This window comes from Phragmites australis, chromosome 19 (genome assembly GCF_958298935.1).
Source record: "Phragmites australis chromosome 19, lpPhrAust1.1, whole genome shotgun sequence".
Classification (NCBI taxonomy): domain Eukaryota; kingdom Viridiplantae; phylum Streptophyta; class Magnoliopsida; order Poales; family Poaceae; genus Phragmites; species Phragmites australis.
Genome location: NC_084939.1, coordinates 430,721 through 446,537, shown reverse-complemented (window position 1 = coordinate 446,537; position 15,817 = coordinate 430,721). Strand labels below are relative to the sequence as shown.

Below are 15,817 nucleotides of genomic sequence, written 5' to 3'. Positions count from 1 at the left end.
GTCTGGCTATCTTGGAGTTTTGAATGTTTGTTTTTAAATTTTGCTTTATTCTCTTAGTTCAGTGTATGCATCATCGTCGGAAATAAGTGGTTTATCATATGACATACGCCATGTTTGTATATTTCTGACATCCTGGTTGATTGATAAGTAAGTGAGATGTTAATAAACGACAGATCTTTATATAGCTCCTGATTATCACTCATTACTGTCTTTTGTATACCATTTCTGCTTGCATGGAGAAGAAAGTAGTGAAATGACAGGTTTCTAGACCATAGGGCCCTCAGGAGTTTTTTTTATCCTCAAGACCTAACTTCTCCATTGCTATAGATTTAGTTGTTTTGATTTTGAAGGTTCCCTTAGCACAAAGTTAAATACCATTTCTTGTGTGAGGCTCCTGAGGCTGACCCGGATCAAGGGGGGTAAAAAGGCATGGAAGATCTCTAATGTGGAGGCCACCAAACTGCAATCAGTGTTGCAATTCACATCGTGGTGGGGGTGGCCTCTCACCAACTTTTTATCTTGGCATCTATCTGCCTTTTGAAGGCTCCCTATACACTGAACACTGCTCTATCCCTCTAAAAGGAGAAGCCAATCGTTTTTTCCAATTTTTTCACATCCTCCTGGCATTGCTCTGTTTCTTTGCTTGTTTTTTTGTGCCTCTTTTATCTGTCTCTGTCACTTACTGTAGTCGCTGACCGGCACAAGAGCTCATCTTCCTCGCTTCTCTGGCTGTGGCAGGATGTACTTACTTTAGGACTGATGAGACATCATGGATGTGATAAAAACTTTATGTTCTGTTTCCATGTCCATCAAATGCATGACCTAAATCAGGTCCTTTTCTCAGATATGTGCATATGGAATCCTCATCATGTAATAGGTAGTAGTTGCTGCGGAGCAGTAAAAATCCAATTAACCTATGTGATATTGATGTTTGTCTTCATAGTTTCATATGTGAGTATGGCACTATGTCAGTTTATTCACATGTCTGAAAATTTGCAATTCTGCTGAAAATTAATCTCCAAAGTACTCTACTTTCTGTTCAGAGGATTCATTTTGTGCATATGTGTATAATTTCCAGCTGTCAATCATTTTCCCGCCCCTGCTTCAAACCTTCCAGAGGACTCATGCATTCCCCCCACGTCTCCGCTCCCTTCGGACTTCATGGTGTCAGTCGACTCAGGCGGGCTTGAATATGACTTTCACTCGGGGCCGTTCCTTGCGTTGGGCCGGCTCGGGCCGACTGCCTTCGAGCCGAACATTCCTTTGCTGTTTACTTTGCCTCCTGAGGTCGTGCTTTCTACCGAGGATTTAGGTTGCACTGCAGACGCTCCTCTCCCAAAACGTGCCTGCTTATTTACAGACGTCGTCGTTTGCGTGCACCCCAGACGTGTGCCCAGGCCTCAGCAAACACTCAACGGCCATCGCCAGTCTCGACCATGCAGCTGTCGCCTGCCAATTTGGAGGAGCAGGACTTCATCGCACGTGTATCATCGACTACATCATCATTGCTTCTGGCACCCCCTATGCCTAAGCGCCGAGCAAAAACTCCGTTAGTCGCTTCGGTCCCTACCAGGAGGAGTACGCGATTGTCCTCCTCGGGTCGTGCTGCCCAGTTGCATGCAGTTCATAGAGCTCAAGTGGTTCTCATGAGGAAATTAGGACTTATCACGGAAGAAGAACGAATTGACCAAGAGTCTCAGGATGTTTACGCGAGGCTTTTTGAGAGACCATTATCTCGCACCCATCTTGTAGCTTTGGCCGCGCTGTTTGGGTGGTCCATTCTGGACATCGAGGAAGTTTGTTCTGCCGACTTCTTGGTAGCCGCTTGTTAGTGGCCTGAGCAGCTTGTTTGTACTTTGGTCACCTTTGTATGCTTGGTTTTTTAATGGAAGCTGCTAATATTCTCATCTAGAATGTGAGGGGTTCGAATAAGCTTTCATGCCGTGACTCGGTCCGTGAAGCGGTGGTCACCGCTAGGCCTGACATTGTCTATTTACAAGATACTAAGGTCGCGAATATGTCGACTGGGATTCTTCTTTCCACCCTAGGCTCTGATTTCTGCCGTCATGTGGTGTTGCCGGCATGTGGATCGCGCGGAGGGATCCTGGTTGCTTGGAAGGCGAACGTGTGTACGACACTGAGCTCCCGGGTGGATAATCACTCTGTGTCAGTGCAATTTGCTTGTCTTGATGTCCGTTCTTGGTGGCTCACTTGTGTATATGGCCCGCAGCAAGATGCCGACAAGCTCCTTTTCCTCTAGGAACTTCGCGACATCCGCCTTGGTTGTTCAGGGCCGTGGGCAGTGGTCGGTGATTTCAATTTGATATATAGAGCGGCTGATAAGAATAATTCCAATATGGATCACGCCATGATGGGTCGATTCAGACGCATGTTGGACGACCATGAGCTCCATGAGATCGAGCTTCTTGGTATGCGGTTCACTTGGTCGAATGAGCGCTCCTCGCCAACCCTCGTCTGACTTGATCGTGTGTTTTGCATGGTTGATTGGGAGGACCTTTTTCTGGAGTGTCTTTTACAGAGCTCCGCCGCCGGGGTTTCAAATCATTGCCCTTTGTTCCTGGGCCTGAGGGATAATTTCAAGGGCAAAGCTCACTTTCGTTTTGAAAGTTTTTGGCAGTCTATTGAGGGGTTCCATGATGCTGTCGCTTTGGCTTGGTTGCAACCTATAAATGCCGTCTACCTCGTCCACCACCTAGCTCTGAAGATTGCTGCCCTTGCCGAGGTCTACAAGCGTGGAGTCAGAAAAGGATTGGCCATGTGAATTCTCAACTCGACCTGTCGCGGGAGCTTCTACACCACCTGGAAATCACGTAGGACAATCGGCCTCTGTCCCCTCCCGAAGAATGGCTGCGCCAGCGGCTTAAGAAGCATTGCCTCGCACTGGCCTCCTTGCAGCGCACGATTGCTCGTTCCAGGTCGCGTATCTCTTTGTTGCAAGACTAGGATGCCAACACTTCTTTCTTCCATCTGCACGCTAGATACCGGAAGCGGAAGAATTTCATGGCTTCTCTCAAGGTCGATGACCGCCTCCTAACTTCCCATCAAGACAAGGCTCAGGCGGTTTGGGACTTCTTCAACAACCTGTTTGGAGCCCCTCTCCCTCGGCAGACCACAGTAAACCTCCAGGCCTTCCACGCTTCTTCCTTTGAGCTTGATGCCTTAGACCTGGTATTCACCGAAGATGAGGTCTGGCAGATCATCAAGCACCTGCCACCGAATAAGGCTCTGGGCCCGAATGGATTTACGGGTCGTTTCTATAGAGAGTGCTGGCCTTTGATCAAGGGGGATATCTTAGATGCAATGCATGCATTGCATGGCGGTGATGGCAGAAAGCTCCATCTTGTGAACTCTGCCTTCCTGGTATTGATTCCCAAGGTGCCGGATGCTGAACAGGTCCGAGACTTCAAGCCTATTAGTCTTGTCCATAGCTTTGCCAAGCTAGTCACCAAGGTCCTGGCTAATAGACTTGCGCCGAGACTCTCATCTATGGTGTCGGTGAATCAAAGCGCATTCATCAAGGGGCGATGCATCCATGATAATTTCCTTCTTGTTCAGCATATGGCAAAGCTCCTACACAATCAAAAGTTGCCGCGAGTGCTCCTTAAGCTGGACATCACGAAGGCATTTGATACGGTTTCTTGGTCATTTCTGTTGGAGGTGCTTGTCCATTTGGGGTTCGGACCGAGGTGGAGATCCATGATCTGTTGGTTGTTGGCTTCTTCTTCAACTCTTGTGCTTCTCAATGGCTGCCCTGGAGAGGTTATTGAGCATCATCGCGGCCTCCGGCAAGGGGATCCTCTCTCCCCGATGCTCTTATCCTCGTGATGGATGTGTTGAATTCGTTGTTTCTCAAGGTGGCCGAGGAAGGATTGTTAGGCTCTCTGGCTAATAGGAACAATGGTCACCGACTCTCTATGTATGTGGACAACGTCATCTTGTTTATCCAGCCCACGGCAAGAGATCTTTCTTTGACCAAGGCCATTCTTTGTTGTTTTGGAAACGCGACTGGATTGCATACCAACATGCAGAAGAGCTCATTTGTTCCCATCCAATGCCGCGATTCTGACCTGGAGTTGGTGCACTCGATGCTATCGTGCACAAGGGTTAGATTTCCGTGCAAATACCTAGGCTTGCCGCTATCCATTCACAAACTCTGCATAAGTGATTTGCAGCTGCTCGTGGATAAGTTTGATGACAAACTACCGGGATGGAAAGCGGGGCTACTGACTACCGCTGGGAGAACCATCTTGGTGCAGGTAACACTCACAGCCCTGCCTATCTACACCCTTCTGGCCGTAGATGCGCCAAAGTGGCTGATCAAAGCCATTAATCGGAGACGGCGCGCGTTTCTTTGGAAAGAAAGGAAGATATGCGGTCAAGGGAGGGCACTGCGCTGTTGCGTGGAGGCGGGTCTGTCGGCCCACTGATCTTGGAGGTCTTGGCATCCACAACTTGGAGCTCCTCGGTTGGTCACTAAGGATGCGCTGGCTTTGGCTGTCGAAAACGTATCCGAACCGACCTTGGGCAACATCCACTCCTCTTGTACAAGCCACCGTCCAAGCGACGTTTGCCATATCTGTGACGACTGAGGTCGATGACGGTCGGTCCACTTTGTTTTGGACAGATAGATGGCTGCTCGGTCATTCTCTGACGGATATGGCGTCGGCCTTGCTCCCATTCATCAAGAGGAGGGTTGTAAACCATCGGACAATTTTTGAAGCGATGCAGAACATGGCCTGGATCCAGGACATTGGCGGCAACCTGACTATGCTCGCGTTGGAGGAGTTCCTCCTGGTTGTGGACGCGATGGAGGGTATGGTTCTGGACCTTGGGCGCTCTGATAAGCATGTGTGGACTCCTTCGGCCTCGGGCATGTTTTCTTCTAGCTCCGCTTACCGCCGATTCTTCACGGGTTCTATCGGCTTTGAGCCCTACAAGGGGATATAGAAGACAAAGGCTCCGATGCGGGCTAAGTTCTTCATTTGGCTGGCCACGTTGAATAGATGTTGGACAACGGACCGTCTTGCGCGCCAGGGCTTGCAGGATCCAGAGACATGCCCGCTATGCGATTAGGCGGAGGAGTCGATTCAACATATCCTTATGGACTGTGTCTTTGCGAGGGGGGTGTGGTTTAAGGCACTCCTTCGTGTTGGGCTGCACGCCCTAACTCCGGGACCCTCTGACTCAATCTTCCAAGAGTGGTGGCGCGGAACGCGGCGTAGAGTCTCCAAGGAGATCCGTAAGGGGCTGAATTCTTGGGTTGTCCTAGTGGCTTGGTCCATTTGGAAGCATCGCAATCGGTGTGTGTTCGATGGAGAGCGCCCCTCGGTCATGGGCCTGTTTCGTGAGATCAACGAGAAGGCGCGTCTTTGGTGCCTCGGAGGAATGTTTCCGTTGCGCTCCTTATTGGGTTGAGTCTTTTAGGTTTCTCGGTCATCTCTTAGTTCTCAGGCGCGTATGTACTCTATAATCTAACTCTAACCCGGTCGTCGGTACGGCTTTAAACTTATTTGAGACCCTTCTTTTTTCTTAATATAATGACACGCAGCTCTCCTTCGCGTTCGAGAAAAAAAATCATTTTGACCATCAACAGTCTGAAGATAATTCTCATCATATAATGACAGAGACCACCACAAGTTGATGGACCAGCCAGTTTGTTCCAGGAAATTAAATTGACGAGTAATGTAGGTCTTCAGAGATTTTACATCCTAATTCATTTTTTTATTAGATGGTAGAGAAATTAGTGCTTCTTACCGATAACGTGAATCTCAGACTCTCTGTAGTGCTGTAATCTTGGCCATGATGCAGATGCCTGCAGGCTGACGAGCCAGCCGATTACCCCGAAAGCTTAAGGTGATAAGAAACATCGAATTTTGCAGGTTATCCCGGTGACAACAGCAACACAGACAAAACCAAAGCCACCACCCGTTTCGCATGATTTGGTCTCACCACATGCAAGGTGGAGTATGGGGAGCCAGCCGAAGGTGAGCAAAAAGCGACATCCACTGGGCGATGGACAGAAAATTAAGGATGCTTTAGCCTGTGAGGTTTGCACACGATGAGATCATAACACTTGTCCTGCCATAGGGCTTAGTGGAGGTCATCCTATCGTTGACGTGCTGGGCCATTAGCGAGAAGATGATCAGCTTGTGGCCATGATTTAGACATGTCGATGCCGGGGAATAGTAAACTATATGTGTGCTGAATTTGTTTGAGATGCTGAGTTCTGCTCGGTTTTGCAGGTACCAAATGCCAGCTTAGTTGGTGAACAGTGGAGGAGTCTATTCCAGGCTCAAGAGTCAGCCATCACCTACCAAATGCCAGCTTAGTTGGGAGCTGACCCTGACATGAAATGTTTTCTGAGCTTCATGCGAGCACAAAGACAACTGGTGATCCAGCTGCCAGTTTGATATAGCTCTGTTTCATTGGCATGCAAAGAACAAGCTTGTAACCTCGGTGTGTACGTCGCAATTTGTTGCCGTCGATGATGCAGGCTCTCGCGTGTTTTGTATCGAAGAACCGCGGTGTATAACCGCTGGATTTGGATTTATTTGTGTGATGGCGAGGAGTACCATGTCAGAAATTCCTACTTATGGAAGCTGTGATCGCGTGTTATGCGCTCACTTGAGTACCGTAGACAGTGATGAGAAATGTGGACGATCAAGGTTTTCTTGCTGCTGCTGGTTGCGTCAAGTTTGAGCTTCCTTAGCATTATTCATGGTCAGCTAGATAATCTTGGTAAGCTCTCTACTCTGGTACGGTAATATTATCATAAGCTTAAAGCCCGCGCTTCTTTGGCAAGATGTGTTTCGTTGCTCGGTGAAAATACTTAACTTCATTTGAAGAATATTATGTAAACATATTTTTCGTGTGCTTAAATCGCCGTAGTAATTCAAATAATATCGAAAAGATATTTGGGCTTGGCCCAACAAATCGGGATCCAATTTTCGTAGTTTCCAAATGGGCTGGGCTGCATAATAGAGGGTCCTCTCTGCCAAAAAAAGGAAACAAAATAAAATAATGAAGGAAGCGCGACGTGATCGATCATGGCGCGGCCGCCGGAGAGCGCACCGCCGCCGCCGCTGCGCAAGAAGGAGTCCTTCCTCGTCACGTTCCGTGTCCACTTCCCACATCTTCTTCCTGCAGCGACTCCCCTCGGCACTCTGCGTTGATGAACCGGTAGGGTAGCTGCAACAAGTTTCGATCAATCTATCGGTATCAGTTCTTGCCCGGATTTGATTTGGGGCCCGTGTAGAATCCCTTTGATTGCTACTGACTAGCTAATTCGGGATTAGGGGATCATGTAATTGTATTTGCCGCTGAACAGCAGCCTCCCGCATTGAAGTCTGTGAGCATTTCTTCAACACGTTCGTTTGCTAACTACTATACATTTTAGATAGGAAGGCTTAGGAAAATGAATTCTACTACTACTTTTGCTTTCCGTTCTGTTAATGGACACGGCTTTTCGAGGAACAAAAGGAAAAATGAAATCTTGCATTACAGTTCTAACAGTTTTTTCTACAACCACATATGTAAATATTCATATTTGTTTCTTCAAAGGCACAGCATGAATTGAGATCGTGGTACCTTTTAATAGCAAAAGAATCGACGAATTACTGTAACAGACTGATACCCAGAACAGCTACATTCCTGTCCTTTATCTTAACTTTCTTCCTGTTCTTTCGGCAGGTTTCATAAGCATTGACTGTGGATATATCGCACAACCAAATTACCAAGATCAGAAAACAGGTATAAGATATGTGTCTGATGAGGGTTTCACAGACGCAGGGTTGATCCACAATGTCGACCTACAGAAGAACATGCAGCCGGACCTTGCACAGAGGTACTCAACCCTCCGCTCCTTCCCCAATGGAACACGCAATTGCTACACTTTGCGGTCCCTAACACCTGGTGGCAAGTACTATGTGAGGGCCGCCTTTGGCTATGGCAACTATGATACACTGAACAGGCTCCCTACATTTGATCTATATCTTGGGGTCAACTACTGGACGACGGTGAGCATTATCAATGCCAGTACAGCGTACATATTTGAGATGATCGCTGTGTCCCCTGCCAACTACTTGCAAGTTTGCTTGGTGAACATAGGATTAGGAACTCCTTTCATCTCAGGGCTTGACTTGAGATCGCTCCAGGCGAATCTTTATCCATATTCCAACTTTTCTTTGACCTATGCTATGTACAAAAGTTTTAACAGCTCAATGTTCTTTTCCTGTTTGTAAGGTACCCAGATGATCGCTACGACCGGACATGGCAGAAGTACCAATATGTTTCTACCTGGACAATAGTACCCGACACTATCAATGGGATAGTCAAGAACTCTCCCAATGACACCTACGATGCACCATCTGCAGTGATGCGTAGTGTATCCACTCCGATTAATGCTTCAAAGATGGATCTATGGTGGAGTTTGGATTCGTCCATGAACGTTGATGTCAATACCAAGTACCTCGTTTTGCTCTATTTTGCTGAGGTGGAGACCCTACAACAGAACGAATTTCGGCAATTCGATGTCCTTCTGGATAATATCACGTTAGTGAATGGATTCAGGCCAGAGCAAATGTTGACTACTGTACTTACCGGCATTGTGCAAGGCTCAGGCAGTCATGGCATCTCCCTTGTGGCAGCATCAAACTCCAAACCGCCTTTGATTAGCGCGATGGAGATATACTTGGTGCGACCCCTGAACGAATCAACAACTTACTTTGGAGATGGTATATACTAGAACTTTCGGATTTTTTTTTTCCTTCTGTCCGCATGTTATCGTAATTAGTTATCAAGATGCCAAGAACTTACTCTAGGAGTAAATACTTAGTATTTGGAGCTTAACTCTTAAATTTGAGCCCCTTGTTAAAAGGCTTTGTTGTTGTTTGTTTATATCCTATCAGAACAACAATTGGATATATAAGATATTTCAGAAAAGCACCTACAAGTAACTTAACTCCTGTCACCTAAACCGCCCCCCCCCCCCTCCACCTCCCCCACCTCGACGTGGCAGCGGATCCTTTTGCAGAAAGTTGGACCTCGTCCTGATCTCTAATTCTAGATTCAATTCTTTCATGAACTTCTTGATCCATCGATTATGATTTGTTAACTTCCATTCTTTTCTCCACTTTGTACAATTGAATTTACGTTTAAATGTAATTTTGATGGGAGTAATATTTTAGGCATTCGCCACCAGATTGCCATTTGTTTGTCAGATAGATTACTAAGATCAATTATATATCTGATGATAGTTCTGACAAGGACCATATCAAAATGAAAGCAAACTTTCTTATTTTTGGTATGCAGTTAACTGGCAATACTCTTGTTGTCTGATTTATATGTAAACATTATGTATATTGGTTTTCTAGTGCATAAGCTTATACAAGTCAATCAAATGGATCTTAAGTCCAATAAACCAATATCTTATGAATATTACCATTTAGTAGTTGGCATAAATGTTCAACAGAACTGGTTTCAGCATGCATGGAATTTTTTTTCCTTCATTTATAAGTTGTTTGACCAAACTTTTGCTTTTATTGATCTTTTCAAATTTGTATTTGCTTTTCTCAGCCACTGCAATGATGACCATCCAGACAAAGTTTTCTGTTAAGAGAAACTGGGAAGGAGATCCATGTTCCCCCATAGCTTTTGCATGGGATGGCTTGAACTGTAGTTACACTCCCAGTGCTCCACCAAGAATAACCGCCTTGTAAGTTCTAAACAAACAAGTTAACTCCATTCATAGGCTTTAATACATTATGTAGTGTTGCACTAAAAACTAAATAGATGAAGAAAATAAGCCTAGAGTTCAATTTGTGTGATGATGGTTAATGGTTTAACGTTCCCTGCAGATATTTGTCATCCAGCGGATTAATTGGTGAAATTGATCCTTCTTTCGGTCAACTAATATTGCTCCAGCACTTGTACGTCCTGCATATTATAGTTTCAAAATTTGTCGCTCTATATCAAGATATATTGAATTATAAATAGTGCTTGTTGACAGTCGACTTCAACATATATGCCCACATGCTACTCATGTCTTTTCCTGGTAACTTTAGTAACGAATCACAGTTCAAAGCCGAGGAGGCTAAGCTCACAGGAAAGCGCTGCCTCAGTGTGTCCTACTTTCTGTCGTGTTTTAAGCCATCTATCTGTTTTATGAATGCCAGATACTATATATAATATAAGCTTTTACCTGTCCAAATTGGTAATGTATGTCTTGTGTTTAGTGCTTCTTGTACTGCACTTGAGTTTCAAGTATTAACCATCTCACCTCCAAAAGTTTAAGCTGTTGAAAACATTTAGTTCCACTTATACTTCAGCACTTGTTTGTGAGTGCTTCCTTTTGCTTGCCATTTCCAGGGATTTGTCTCACAACAATCTGTCTGGACCAATACCTGATTTTCTGGGACAAGTGCCATCACTTACATTTCTGTAAGCCTTCCTGCTGATAGACCTGCATACTACAAACTATAAAGCTCAGAAGTCCTTTTATGTTTATTTTCTCATCTTTCGTAGGGATTTGTCGAGCAACAATCTCAGTGGATCAATTCCTACTAGTCTGCTACAAAAATCTCAGGACGGATTGCTGACACTAAGGTTCACACGGTTGCACCTGTTTGCAGTATATCTTTTGCAGTGCATTACTTTATTGAGTCAATTAATAGCAGTTAATTCAGTACTAGCTTAAAAAAAGGGTTCATACGTTGGTTTCCAAATTCCATGATGTATATCATTTTGATTCATATATTTCTTAGACTATTCCATTAGCCCCTGATAAAGTTTAATATATTTGAGGTGATCCTTGAAGTGGTATCTGTGAATATTAACTTATTATTATCATCGTACTGTCCTGAATAATGTTTAGTGCCATGCCACGTTATGTGGACAAAATAAGAGGGGAAAGGCTATTTTATCGGAAGAGAGCATTTAGTAATGTGAGGTCCCTCTATAATGTAATTGCTCAAGTCTCTCGGAACCATGTTAGCCCTCGCCTCAGTTGCATATATAATTCTATTATGGAAGAGGGGGTTTGTGTTCATTTATTCAAATGTTGGTCAGTAGCTGAATATTTGTAGATTATATATGCTCTTTTTCATAAGCCAGGCCACCATATACTGATGTCTGAACTCTGTAACGGGATCTTTGCATCATTTGTTAAACACATTTTTATCACTTCATTCCAGTCTATTTCCATGTATCATACAATATTTCACAAATGAATATTCTGTTTGCTAGGGTCGACAACAATCCAAACCTTTGTATGAATCGTACTTGTGACCCAATTCCAAATCTTAAGAAGCGCAAGGCTATACTTATAGCTGAGATTGTTGCTCCAGTTGCTGGAGCTATTCTTATTGTTCTACTCGCCATTTGGCACATAATAAGGAAGAGACAAGGTAAATAAGCTAGCTGTAATTAATGAGGGAAATTTTTAGCTGCACTGGGGGAATTTGGTATATGGTTGCTTTTGGATTCAACCTTTTGTTTTGGATCATTGGATGGTTAACCTTCGATCTCATCTTGCATAAGCTAAACAATGATAAGTGATTATGTGGTCAGGTTTGGCTCATGCTACTAATCCATTTGAGAGCCGGAGATTTAGGTACAAGGAACTCAAAGTCATCACCGATAACTTTAAAAACATAATTGGGAAGGGTGGATTCGGTCTTGTCTTTGTTGGCAAGCTGGAGAATGGAACTCTTGTCGCTGTCAAGATGAGATCACAAACATCCTCACAAGGGAATACAGAGTTTTTGGCTGAGGTGCACATATGCATTAACCTGCTGATTCAGTAGACTGCTTATTGTTATGTATCATTATTACAGTTGTGTACACTGAGTTCAATTAGCAGGATATATATCTCAGTCTTCATAAAGTTTCTCTGAAATATTATATATGTATTGCAGGCTCGTCATTTAGCCAGGGTTCATCACAAAAATCTGGTGTCATTAATTGGCTATTGCAAGGATCGGAAACATTTAGGCCTTGTTTATGAATACATGGATGGAGGAAACCTAGAGGACCGGCTGAAAGGTTTGTAAATTTTTGCCCACAACCCCATGCTACATGAGTGCAAAACTAAATTCATCTCCAGTAAATGTTAGTAGTTCACAATGACATAACTGCTGTGAATAAGAAGGCTAGACGGCATGGCTTGAAGGATAAGAGTGTTGAGTGTTGGGAGAGTTAGAACATAAAGAATATTAGGGAGGGAATAGACTAATTCTTCTATTCTTGCCAAAAACATGACACCGACCCTCTATTTATACTGAAAACATGTCTTGAACTTGAGCTGAACCAGGCTAGCAGCCCAGCCATCTTACTGGATTCCCTTGTTTTCGTTCGCAGGCGAGGAAGCTTCTTGTGCTGAACCCCCCCTTACTTGGCTGCAACGCCTTAAGATTGCATTGGACTCTGCCTATGGTACATAGCAAGTTTTGATATTTGCAAATGTGGGCAGGTGCCCATATGGGTTCAGAGTATTCAGCATTCTGATCATCTAGCTTTGTATGGTTTTCATTCATGTTTAAATTATACATGCTTGTAGGACTGGAGTACCTACACAAGTCCTGTAGCCCACCCTTGATCCATAGAGATGTGAAGGGCCAAAACATTCTTCTAACCTCAAACCTCGAGGCAAAGATAGCTGATTTCGGGCTGACAAGGGCTTTTAGCAGTGAAACAAAAACACACACCACCACCAGACCTGCTGGCACTCTTGGATACCTAGACCCTGAGTATGCATGCTCTTGACCCTAGTATTATTGTATTCCATTGCGGAAATGATTGTGCGCATCAATTATGTTGAAGATTCTAATGTAATTGTTTACCATGCGTAGATACTACAACACCTCTCGGCTAAGTGAGAAGAGCGATGTCTACAGCTTTGGAGTCGTTCTCTTGGTGCTCATCACTGGCCGTCCAGCTATCATCGCTGTCAACAACACCGAGAGAACCAACATCTCCCGTTGGGTGCGCGAGAGGCTCTCTGAAGGTGATATTGAGAGTGTTACTGACCCGAGGGTAGGAAGAGATTGCGATGTGAACTCTCTATGGAAGGTGGCAGAATTGGCACTGCATTGCACAGAGAATTCAGGACGGGACCGCCCCACAATGACAGAGGTTGTGGAGGGACTGAGGGAGAACTTGCAACTGGAGACCTCGTCATGCTCCATGAGGTGCGGTTCAGCGGTTGCTGAAACCGAATCCATTGGCGTGCTTGAGGCAGAACAGATCGGAGAAACTCTACCCCGGTGACGTGCCTGAAGCATTACATATAAAGTTGCACCTGATCTGTTGTTCTTACAATGTGATGAAATGAAATATAAAATGTTCCAGCCGGGGACCAACCATGGACAAGTTCCCTGATCAAGTCATCAGCTAGCACTTTGGATATCTTTATTTTTCAGAGAAATATCGAAATATGAGAACTTTGAGCAACACTTTGACACCATTTTTTGTTTGTAGTTTTTGTTACTTATGGTCAACAAAGAGGGTGTTCTGTCCTGTGCTGTGTTTCTTGAACCCCTCAAACTGAGAACATGACTGGACATGGCCCATGGGGAAGGGTCATGACTGCCGGATTGAACTAGCAAGGAAATTGCTAGAGTAGAAAACTGTCGCAGATCTCATTTTATTCTTGCACCTTTATTTATTCAAGATAAATGCATGCAGAGCATACAACAAATTTAGAGTGACGCCAAGTCTCAAGCCCAGTTCTTGATGTTACCGCTGTAGTTGCTGCGCTTGTCGTAGTACCTGTCCCAGAGCATGACGCCGCCGTAGTTGGACGCCTTCTGCGCCACCGGGAGCACGACGTTGCGGAGGGTGTTGGGGTCTGTGTAGCCGCTCTTGGCCGCCTGCGGCGACGCCGGCAGGCCGACGTAGATCTTGGTGAACGGGTACGCCGCCGTCCACTTGTTCCACTCCTTCTGGCTGTACCCGATGCAGTCCGGGTCGTCGTAGAAGCGGACGTGGATGCGCTCGAAGATGCGCGTGTCGAGCGCCTCCTTGACGCGGGTGTCCGGGAATTTGCAGTGCGGCGTCGCCGTCAGGTGCAGCAGCTTCCCTGGCCCGGCGCGGATGTTGTGCTTGGCGAGCTCCAGGGCCAGCGTGTTGTAGTGCTCCGCCGGTGTCCCGTGCTCGAGGAACATGTCGACGCCGTCGAGCCAAGCGTCGCCGAAGGGGCGATGGGTGTCGTTAAGGTTGCCGCCGAAGTAGGTATTCCAGAGGTGGTCGAAGAGGTCGAGGGCCGACTGGTTGGTCGGGAGCGAGTAGGCGCTGCCGAAGCCGCCGATGGAGATGGAGACGGGCACGCCGAGGAACTGGCAGCGCTTGATGGCGTTGCCCATGCCGGCGAGCGAGTGGCCGGAGAGGTCTAGGTGGTAGCTGCCGCTGCCGTAGACGTCGAGGAAGGACATGATGACCATGGTGTACCTGCCGGAGTCGCAGGCCTCGCGGAGGGAGCCCTCGTCCTTGTGCCGGCCCCAGAACACGGTCACCTGCCCGGTCTTCCCCTGGGCGGAGGCCGGACTGGCGAGGAAGCTGATCGCCACGGAGAGAAGCGCGGCCAGGAGCAACGACGGTTTCCGGCGTGTGAACGCCATTGCAGCTGAGTTTTGATCTTGCTGCTTGTGAGCAGGGAAGCTGCCTTGTATGTGCTAGAGTAATGTGTATATATAGAGAGAGAACTGGCCAGAGAGTTGCTGATGTGGAACAAATCGCAGCAGCCATAGTTGACTGGTATAAGCAAAAAAATTCAGCTAGCCTTCGATGTGAGAGATGCTGTGTTTTTTATGCAGCAGTGAACACGAGAAGATGCAAGCGAAGCATGTTTTAATTCAACGGATCGAGCTGACTCGAGCCGCTGCAGAGCAAGATAACACGGAGGACAGCCAGGAAATCTAAATGTGTCATGATGAAAGAGACATGAGAGAGAAGGAATGTGTGTTATGATGAAAGAGACATGAGAGAGAGAGAGAATGGAAAATTGGTAACCGTATACATGGCCTGGGTCACCCAATGTTGACGACGCAACCGACATGGTGGCGGAGGAAGATGAAGCAACCGACAATGGCCGCCGGAATGTGGTGTCGCTCAATTATCCATTTTTGCTTCTTCTTCTTTTTTTCCAAATGCACATGTATGTATATCAGTCACCAGTACTACACAAATATCTCATCCTGCTTAACGAAATGCTCGCAGTTACAGTATCTTAGAAGAAAACAAAAAGGTCTTATTTACTAATAATTGACCCGTGCTTCTTCTTACAGCTAGCTCCTTCTGTCTTGCTCAGACTAATAGCTGGTCAACTTCCAGCTTATGAATGCTTCCTAATGCTTGGCCATTTGTTTGGAGTAAAACTACTTCTTGCAGACCTTTTGTCCTTTAATTTCTTTGGTAAAGAAAATGACTATTCTGGCTTTATAATGCAATATTAAACATATAATGTTTGGGTTATATCCACAATCATATAGTTGGTCAATGATAATGAATGCACCCACTATCGATACATGGAATTAATGTTTTTGACTGGTCAAACTTTCTAATAGGTGACTAGAATTTTTTTTTAAAGCCACCAAGTGGATGATTATATCAGAAGAAGAGTAAGATACCAAAGTGCTGAAACAACAAGAAGAAAAGAAAAAAAAACTGCAATACCACAAACAAGCAGAGGCTCGTTGGGACGACGAAACTAAAAGCAAAACGTTATCTATCACAACACTGTTTCCATTTCGGCCGGTTGGCCAAAACCACGACACACTGCTTTGACTAGTATTTTCGTACATAT

At 45.5% G+C, this 15,817-nt stretch overlaps 1 protein-coding gene and 1 pseudogene across 1 annotated transcript; one reads left to right on the top strand and one right to left on the bottom strand.

Moving 5' to 3' along the window:
• Window positions 1–5,156: 5,156 nt before the first annotated feature.
• On the top strand, window positions 5,157–13,284 carry LOC133900986 (probable LRR receptor-like serine/threonine-protein kinase At1g05700; annotated as a pseudogene).
• Window positions 13,285–13,636: 352 nt separating this feature from the next.
• LOC133901099 (xylanase inhibitor protein 1-like) lies at window positions 13,637–14,692 on the bottom strand. The gene has a single exon (XM_062342392.1). It carries the CDS (start codon window positions 14,631–14,633, stop codon window positions 13,734–13,736), a length of 900 nt encoding a protein of 299 aa, XP_062198376.1. The 5' UTR covers window positions 14,634–14,692; the 3' UTR covers window positions 13,637–13,733.
• Between the last annotated feature and the right edge of the window lie 1,125 nt (window positions 14,693–15,817).